Source organism: Rutilus rutilus (assembly GCF_951802725.1).
Source record: "Rutilus rutilus genome assembly, chromosome: 6".
Lineage (NCBI taxonomy): Eukaryota > Metazoa > Chordata > Actinopteri > Cypriniformes > Leuciscidae > Rutilus > Rutilus rutilus.
In genome coordinates, this window is record NC_140214.1 from 13,155,359 (window position 1) to 13,165,818 (window position 10,460).

The 10,460-nt window shown below is 38.2% G+C and overlaps 1 protein-coding gene across 1 annotated transcript in view; it reads left to right on the forward strand.

The window, feature by feature from the left end:
- spsb4a (splA/ryanodine receptor domain and SOCS box containing 4a) overlaps nt 1–7,132 on the forward strand; it is a gene marked incomplete at its 5' end in the record, with an annotated part of 32,083 nt that extends 24,951 nt beyond the window's left edge. The window contains 1 exon segment of the mRNA XM_084411502.1: nt 5,997–7,132. Coding sequence (XP_084267628.1) covers nt 5,997–6,124 — 128 coding nt within the window.
- Nucleotides 7,133–10,460: the final 3,328 nt, after the last annotated feature.

A 10,460-nucleotide genomic window follows, 5' to 3' on the forward strand; every position in this document is an offset into this window, starting at 1 on the left:
ATTAACGGGCGAAATGACAGTATATTGGTGACGATTTCAAGGGTCTAATGATAGAGATTTTGCTATATGATGTATTTTGCAGTATGTATGTATCCGTGCTACGCAGGACTGCTTAGTTATTGACATGTTAGAGCAATAAAGAAACATGCATGAATGAGAAAATTAAGTATAGGACTTACTTAATGTTAAAGGATTAGTTCACTTCAGAATAAAAATTTCCTGATAATTTACTCACCCCCATGTCATCCAAGATGTTTATGTCTTTCTTTCTTCAGTCAAAAAGAAATTAAGTTCTTTGAGGAAAACATTCCAGGATTTTTCTCCATATAGTGGACTTCAATGGCAACCAATGGTTTGAAGTCCAAATTACAGTTTCAGTGGAGCTTCAAAGGGCTCTACACGATCCCAGCCGAGGAATTATCTAGAGAATCTGTAATAAAAAAATAAAATAAAAAATGTATATACTTTAACCACAAATGCTCATCTTGCAGAACTCTGCGATGCACCACGCATTACGTAATCACGTTGGAAAGGTCAATCGCGACATAAACGCAAGTACCATTTACAAAGTGAACGTGCAAAGACTAAGTCAAATGCCTTTTGCAAAAAAAAGGTAAACCACCAATGTCGGACGATTTTCCTAGTTGGAGGAGAAAATTATATGGGAGATTTTCGCCCTACCGCGGTACTTCTGCATATGTCACGCATGACCTTTCCAACGTGATTGTGTAATGTGTGGCACATCGCAGAGCATTTGTGGTTAAAAAGTATATACAATTTTATATTTTTTTGAAAATGACAGATCGTTTCTCTAGATAAGACCCTTATTCCTCGGCTGGGATCGTGTAGAGCCCTTTGAAGATGCACTGAAACTGCAGTTTGGACTTCAGACCATTGGGTGCCATGGAAGTCCACTATATGGAGAAAAATCCTGGAATGTTTTCATAAATTATCAGGAATTTTTTATTCTGAAGTGTACTAATCCTTTAAAAAGAGTTAAGTGCATAAGCATGCTCTTGAAAGGTCACATACTTAATCTGAAGTGAACGTAATTAATTGAGGAGGGGATCTGTGCATTGTCTTAAAGTGACAGCCTAATATACATTACCTACAGAAATTGTGCATGATATGCAAGTACTATGGATGTATTCTGTATTCACATTTTATGCTACACTGTTATTGTTACATGATCTTACTATGTGTAATTTTTCCGTTTAATTCAGTGTCATCCATATCTAGTGGCGTCGTCCTGGTATCAACTTTCACATTCACATCAAACAAAGAGTCAAGAAGGAGATACTGCATACTTTATTTCTAGTGTAAAAGTGGTAGTGCTTCATATTAATGGTTCAGCGCCTTTCACCAGATTTATTTTTTCCTCTCTCTGCTGTAAGACAGATTTCATGCTATACAACACAAAACCAAATACAGACACGTGCACATTCCTGGAAACATGCAGTTCCTGTTGTTTAGCTGTTAAACTTCACGTTCTGAAGTATCACTAGCATTAGACTTAGTTGAATACTTGACCTGGCTAAGTATAATAAAATCCCTGGTTTCATAACTGAATTATTAGGCTAATGAACGTGAGTTTTATGAGTCATCACATTCAAGGGCAGTGAAGCCTCCATCATGACCGCAGCCACAAAATACAGCTTTTTGAGAGTACATCTACACCTAATTATCTGATAATTTACAATTGAGCGTCATCATTACCAAAGCAGCCTTTTACCAAACGCAAAACCCACAGCAGAAAGTATTCATCCAGGAGGAAAGTATTCATCCTGCTGTTGTTTTGGGTGCTATGTTGTACTGAGCTTGTGTACTCTCTCATTCTGTGGGAGGATCACAGGCTCCTCGACGTGACCGCCACAAATCTTTCAATTAATCAGCTGAAGACATTAATCAGTTCACAATGATTTAATCGAATTACACCGCTGGGTTTGATCTCCACGTACGCTTCCTCCTCTGGCGCAAAGCTTTCCAGAAGGTTCCACCCTCCCCTTCCCGCCCTGGCGCAGGTCGTAGAGAGTGTCAGACCCCCCTGTGTGAGGCTGCCTGCCACTGCGGCACCCCCGCTGACTACGGAGGGTGGATTAATTGGATTTTACAAAATGTGATGCTTTGATATTTACTGTACGAATCCCATTGCTTTTCTTGCAACCACAAGAAATTGCTTTTTGGAACAGCAATAATGGTGAAAAAAACTGTGTCGGACTGAAATAGATGCAGTTCACTCTTTTCTTCTGCATCAGATCTCATTTATTAGGAGCCTAAATGGAGGAGTCAGAGACGTGAAAGAGCTTAGCAAGTGCTGGAGCTTGACGATTTGTTAAACATGGAAGTTCGAAAAAGGGCTCCCGTATTCCCATATTGTGGTTTATTATTGCTAGTAAAGACAGAACGGTTTTCAAGTCACTGGAGAGCCATCGCTCACAGTAGTTTTAGGCTCACAGATTGAATACTCAATGCATGTTTTCTTATGGGCCCGTCCTGCAGACTTTTATAAAGTAAACTTCATTAGGTTTATTTTTTTGTTCACTGAACTGTCATAAAAAAAGGCATTTCTATCACTCAAATCAGCATTTATTCTGTGATGTATTTTTTAAATAAAATGACCAGATTCTTTTTGTCTTTCTAAGGTTAATTTAGAGCATTTTTTATATATATTAAATACAATTACATTTTTTATTATAATGATATTAAAAATCAAAGTCATGGACATCAAAAAGCATTTTTCCAATTCAACTTTTTACTTGAATTGTTATGCTGAAAATATTTGTAATTACCAATTCTGTATTAAAAATGGACACTTCACATTTCCCAGGTTCTCAGAAGCAGAATTTGTCGACATCAAATAAAATGTTTGTATTTGCATTTGCTCTAATAGCAAACGAAAAAATCTGAAATAGCATAAATTTCCACGTCTTTCCAAAAGAGGGAAAAATATCGGGATATTGATTACAGCAGTCAGAAAAGAGAAAGATGTCAAATTTTCCGTCACTCCCGCATTATTTAGTTTTTTGTAATTCACTGACAAGTTAATATAACACAAAGTATAGCGTTATAAACGTGTATTAATTATTTTTTAAATGCAAATATTATAAACTTTACTATATCTGCAATGTTGATAACTGTGAAAACGCACCTTCAAAGTCTGAAAAGGAAGTGTTGATTTTTTTTTTCCCTAGTTCGTTTATAATATCAATGTTTTTAGGCCTACAGTTTGACTATATACTGTGGTTATATAGATGTAGTGTGTGTGTGTGTGTCATGAGGAGATCAAAACGACTGCATCTGTGTGGGAAGAAAACCAAAATGTATCAGCCATTTTATTAGGTTGTTCTGAGAGTCTGATAACACACACAATGGAATCACATTGACATATCCGAGACATGTAATTGCATTTATTGTGTATAACTCACATCAATATGATTTGTTGTTGTATGCGGCAAGTACGCAGTGCCTTAATGTTATTGAGTAGCGACGGGGAGCGGGGGAGGCTGTTGTGTATTTCACGGACATCATTACAGTCTTCAGACTAACCTTGAGCTTGCTGGCCTTTGCGTCTTTGAATGTGGGCTGGAAATGAAAATTATTCCATTTTACTGCAGTACAGCACTACGTCCATGCTTTGATCCATCTGTCACTTATGACCCTGACTGCCAGTCACCTCTCTCATCCCCTCCCGCACCCGCCCACTGGGTACTTCTGAATCCCGTCTACGCTTGCCATCTGGCTCTTTGTGAGACGTGCCGGACTTACTGTTGATGTGACTCTTAATGAATATATTTAGAAGGAATAGTTTTACTGCTATCAGAAGGTTATGTTGTCATTCAGCTTTGGTTATTTAGATCATTAATTTGCTAAGATTTTAGATCATTCATTTGCTCAATAATAGTACATAATTATTGTGGTGGCAACACTGTTGCACATCGCTCTCTCAAAAACTTGATTCTGATTTGTGACAAACATCCATAATTGAACTGCATTCTGCAGTGAAATATATTTGTATAATGACTGTTAATTTTTATAATTCTAATAACAATTATTATTATTATTATACAGTTTAACAGTCATTATACAACAGCAATACTAATAATAGTGATAATAATCACATGAATAATAAATATATTTATTATTATTATGAAAAAAATAAAATAGAAAAAAACAATAAAAACATTTTATCATTTTTAATGTCAAGGGTCAATTTACACATTAGAAAATGATAATGTACAGTGTAAGAGATTTATTTTGAGATTTGTGAAAGATTACATGTGCCATCTTAAAATATTAACTTTAAGTGAGTGTCAGATGTTGGCAGTGTTTGCGGGGTTTTTTGGGACAGCTGAATCTGAAACTTTTTTGCAATTCTGTTTGGGGACGCTGGAGCCACAGCAAATGTGCATCAAAACATTTCACGCTCACTAAGTGCAACGCGAAATTTCGATTTGACAAGCAACTACTTAAGCATGAAAAATCATTGCTTTGTGCCATTAAATCATTTCACTGTGCGTGAAGGGCTCCATTGGGATCCATTGTTTCGTTTTAACTTCTTGTTGTGGTGAAAATTTGCATTAAGTGAGGGCATTACAGTGCTTATGCCTTCAGTTCAGTTGCCAGGATGGAGGAAGGCATAACTCACGACATGTTCTGTGTGGGACTCCATCACAGCTATAAATATTCAGTGTGGGGGCTTGCATTGTGCCAGTGCAGCTGCATAACTATTCCTAACTATTGTTGGTCTCACATACTTACTACTAACCATTAGCCTGTCACGATCTCTCATTCTGATTGGCCAACAGAAGGAACGGGCTCTGACTCTTGCAGCCTTCCTTGTGATCTGATTAGTCATATCAGCCCAGGTCCTGATAAAGACCTGATGATCAACAGTGGAGATGTGGCATCTTGTCCAGATGGAGCCGTGGCTGTTTTTGTGTTTGTCGGAATGAAATCTTGGCTGGAGCAGCGTCTGACTCAAAGCAGATGGGTGGCGGCAGACTCCTCTGTGAGGTAGCAGCTCTCTTGATGAGATACTGAGCTCTGGTGGCATGATCCATCCATTATTGAACTGCTCTGTCAGCTTATGTAGAAGAGCTAGATGCCCAGAGATGCAGACAAACACTTGATTACGCACTGGGGCTTTTAAAGAAAGCTTTAAAGAAGCTTACCGTAAAATGAAAATCCGGTTATCATTTACTCACCTTCATGCTTTTCCAAACCTTTATGGCTATCATTTTTCTGTGAAACCCAAAAGGAGAAATTTTGAAGAATTGTACTTGTCGCTCTTTACTGTTTACGAAGGCTTTCAACTTTCAAAAAGGATGCAAAGTATATCCAACTTGACTTGTGCCCTATTTTAAGTGTTCTGAAAGCACACAATACATTTCTGTCTGACATTTTGACTTAAGAAATGAATAAGTTGTCATTTATTGAAAATATTCATTGAAAAATTGTATCTGGTATGGAAACGTGACAGTATAATCATTCGTTTGAATCAGATCTTTTCAATGAATCAGTTGATCTGGTTCACAGAATCCATCTGCAGGATTTTTTCATGGATTGGTCCAATTCGTAAACAAATCATTATTTTGAACTGGATATTTTCAATGAATCAACTGACCTGGTTCACGTATTTGGTCTCGGTAAGTTGTTCATGATTTGGATCAATTCGTCATTCGTGATTGAATTATTCCTTTGAGTTGGATCTTTTCAATTAATCAATATCTTGTTCATGGAATATGTCTGAATATTTATTCATGGATTTATGGATTCATGGATTTAACTCATTGACTCAAAGCAGTTCTCGGGTTAACAGCTCCCACTTCTATGGAGTTGTATGGACCACTTTTACGATACTTTGATGGTGATTTTGGTGAAGCTTTTGAATCCATTCAAAGACTTGCTCTTGTTTCGGCCTTGAATCTGTGTGCATTTGAATTTTCCCTTTATGAATACAATTCTAACAGATGCTTTTCTCCTTCATTTCTCTGCAGCGGAGCCTCTCCCCCTGATGGACCTGTGTCGACGTGCTGCGCGACTGGCTCTGGGACGAGAACGTCTACAGGAGATCGAGACGTTGCCTTTGCCCCAGTCTCTGAAGAATTACCTCCAGTACCAGTGAGAGCACAGGCTCTCACGTAGAAACACACACACGGACACAGAGAGGAAGCCTGAGGCGGGAATATAGCGCCACCATCAGGCCGCAGAGGGAAATGTTTACATTGTGGCTCACTGGTGGAATCTTAAATTAGTTTTTATTTTATTTTGTATTTGTTTTTGTTCAGTTTTCATTTTCCTCTTTATGAGTTGTTTAAATTATTGATGGCTTTGGAAGAACAGACCTGAACAGACCTGCAGCGCCTCCAGGTGTACGTCTCGCCCTGGAGAATACGACAGGAAGCGGCATTTCAGAAAGCACATTAACCTTGGGATGCCTTTGAAAGCCCATAGTAATAATCGTCCCTCTTTCCCTGGGTGTAAAGCCTGCAGAGCAGAGTCAACGGACACAGGAGACCGAGGCGGCTGAAGGTCGGGCTCAGCAGCCTCCTGAGTCGAAATCCGCCAAACGCGAGCCTAAGCCCTGGAAGGTGGCAAGCAGGTGCCAGTACTTGCGCACAAGACCACCAGGGGACAGTAATATGACTGACAGCAGCCATTTTCCCCCTTTTTTCCTGGGATGGATGTGTTTCCCGAGGACACACTCATGCGTACGCACATATACGACCAACAATCATATACGGATTTCACTTCTTCTTTTTTTTCTCTGTGGGCTTGAGTCACTTTTCTATCTGATTTTATTGTCAGTGTGAGAATTTCAGTTGATGATGATTATTTTATCAAGATGTTTGGCTATCTTTACATTTATTTATCAGGTTCTAGTTCCTTTTTAATTGAAATGAGGATGTGCGAGCACATAGATATTGAACACTATCATACACTCGTCACATATGGCTTTCTATTTTAAACTGGGATGCTGCTTTTATTATTCTTAATATTATTATCATGATTATTATTCTGCCTGAATGCTCAGATAGAAGTCTGTTTTTTCAGAGGCACACAGTGGAATGTAAAGATCTTGCTAGCGTTAGCATATTTGAAATGTGAATAAAAGCCAAGTGAATGAGAAGGATTTCATTGATAGTTTTGTTTTCTGAGACAGAATATGTCCAGATGAGTGTTTCAACCTTCTTATTGAATAAAAATGTGTGTTTTTCAGCTCAGAAGGGCCTATTTACATAATACCACTTCTTTTCCTAACGTTCCACTGAGAGTTACCTCGTTTCCCACTTCTCTCTCTCTCGCTCTCATGTCTGACTCCCACTCTATCACAGTCTGAGGCTGATCTAAAGTATTATCTAACCTAAATCTGTGAAGAATTGGATCACTCTTCTCATGCTCAGGTTCATGAGAGTTTGTTAACCAGTCACTAACCGCAAGTGCCTCAGTAATCCAAACCTCTCACTCAGTTATTCACCTTAAGAAAAAAACCTTAACATTTTTTAATTGAACAAAATTACAGGAAATGCTGACTAATCAATTTATTGACATATCAGTTTTTGCTAAATAAGGATAATTCAAAGATGCTGCTGGACAATGATTGAATAGACAAAAAGTGTCTGTATAGGGCTCAGCCTGGTCTAAGGCAAAATAGTCCAATTCAAGTGAAGTAGCAGAACTGTAAGAATTTGACTTTTATTATAGTATGTTCTGTGTACACTATGTTTGTAAATAGTTATACACTACTGTTCAAAAGTTCGGGGTCAGTCTTCTTTTTTTCAAGAAATTAATTAAAACCGCTATTTTAAACGGTAATAATATTTCACAATATTACTGTTTTTACTGTATGTTTGCCTTGGTGCGCATAAGAGACTTCTTTCAAAAACATTTAAAAAAATATTACTGACCCCAAAGTTTTGAAGTAGTGGTATTATTGTGTAATTTAATGATGTCATTTTATGTATTTTATAATGGGTGTTAAATATTTTAAATGGGTAACCTTACAAAATCCCTCAGTAATCCAGCTTGGATCAAATCTTAAGTGCCAACATCGAAGAGAAACTCCACACTGTCTCTGCACTTCTTCCATTAAGGTCGACAAACTTTAAGTGGATTTTTTAGGTAATGAAAAATGCTGCTCTTTTTTTTTTTTACTGATCTTTGCTTCAAATAGTGTGATCTGATAATCTTGCCCTGTTTTAGAGTATCTGGACATGACTGTCCTATTGGAAATCAATGCAAGACGGCGAGACTTTTTCTTTCTTGGCATCTCTCTTTCACGTTAGGAATCAGCTCAAATGTAATTGAATATCACAGATCCGAGAGCACAGGTACAAAGACAGGAGCCTGATCAAAGCATCGAGACGGAGAACAAGGCGCTGTGGTTCAAGCCAGGACATTGATCCTCCCTATCCTCTGTTTCCCCCCCAATCTGGTCTTAAATCTCTAACAAACATGTTTAACCAAAGGGAACAGACTGTTCCGTGTCTTCCAGCTTTGAGAGAATGGCCGAAGTGTCTGCGTTTGAGTACAAATGCTTACGAAACACCTTGGGAATCACTGATTGTTTATGTTTTAAGTCCTTCATTATTAGCAGGCGATTGTTGAGCTCTTGGAAATGAGTATTGTACTGACTTCCTCCCAGTGTGATTCTCCGTATGCTGTGTAGACATGGGCCGGTGGCTATTTCCTTAACTTACCGGGGTGTAAATAGGAGGGCGAGGGCTCATCCACCACTGAGAGGCCTTGGGAGACGGGTGTAAAAAAAGAAAAAAAGCGAGACTTCCTTGATTTGCTTCCTTCCCTGTGGGTGTGCGGCTGTTGTGTGTGTGAGAGAGAGAATGAGGGTATAAATAGGGAGCCGGTGGCAGTGATGGTCTGGGGAAAAGATCTTTGTGTCCTAAACGACCTCAGCTTCCACATGCAGGTGTATCCTGGCCTGCGCTGGTCACAACATCACTGTGGGTACAAGAAAACAATGTCTGTAAATCTGTTCTGCTGAGAAAACACTGGAGATGGCACATTTTGTTGCAGTGTTCTCGCTCCAGATTTCCCGTTCATGTGCCAGAACTCAGAGAAGGAAGTCCAGGAGAACAGATTGTTTCTTTGAGGGACCACCCTGGTTGGAAAGAAAATATGAAAAACCTTCAGTTGATTAATGAATTCATTAATCTAGCAAATAAGAATGAAAGTTTTCCTTTTCTTGTATTTATTTAATGCTCTGTTGCTTAGGTTTATGTCACATGCTCATCTTACCCCACACTCACCATTTTGGGAAAAATGCTTCATGAGGTCAGGCTCACTTTTATGTCTTTGTTATGAAAGCACCATTTAACAGTAACATTTGAATTTTCTCCTTCTTCACATTTACATTTTTGGAGATTTTTTCAGTAAATTCACCACAGATTGAATGAAATGCTGTTTCTTGAAAATGCTGCCACATGCTTTATTTTGTCTGTTCGTTTAAAAACCAGGGGTTGCACATTTTACAGTCCTCCCCCATTTTGAAGATACTTTACTATTTTGTTCTGCAACATAAATTACACAAAAATACAGTAAAAACAGAAATATTATTACAGTTTTCTATTGGAATATATATTAAAATGTCATTTATTCCTGTGATCAAAGCTGAATTTTCAGCATCATTACTTTTCAGTGTCACATGATCCTTCAGAAATCTTTCTAATATGTTGATTTGCTGCTCAAATAACATTTCTTCTTATCATCAATGTTGAAAAACAGTTGTGCTGTTTAATTTTTTTTTTAAACCATGGTTTTCAGGATTCTTTGATAAATAGAAAGTTCATACGAAGAGAATTGATTTAAAACATACACTTTTAACATTATAAATGTCTTTACTGCTGAATGAAGTATTTATTTATTTCTCACACACACACACAAAAAAAAATGTTTTACCTGACCCTAAACTTAATATTTGTGGTAAACACATATTTGGGGTACAGATAGTGTCTTCAAGTAGTGTCAACCAACCAAGTCCAACACCATTGCTCTAAAAACCCATTAGAAATTCCTGTAGTGAATTGGTCCTCCAGGTCGGCCTACAAACTGACTTTTAATGACTGAACAGTAATGTTATGCTAACATTGCAAATTCTGTTCGACAGGGTGATTACAGCGCCAGCTTCCAATAGGCGGAAGGGATTTGGGGTATTTGGATTTAGCATGGGCCAATATTGAACAGGTGATTGTAAGGATTTGATTGAAAATGAGCTTGTGTGGTTTTCTCTCCAGCTTAAGAGAAAACCACACAGGGAGTGTACAGAGAGATGAAACAGATTAGCGCGAGTCAACATGTTCTCTTCCTCCTTCACTCCCCTTCATTTTCTCTCCTCTCATGCTCGGTTTTCCGAGCCAGCCTGTATAAATAGCATGCGATCCATCTATTATGTCTGTACGTCTCCACTCTCCCTGGATCCTGTTTAGCTTCTCAGCTCTCCTTGA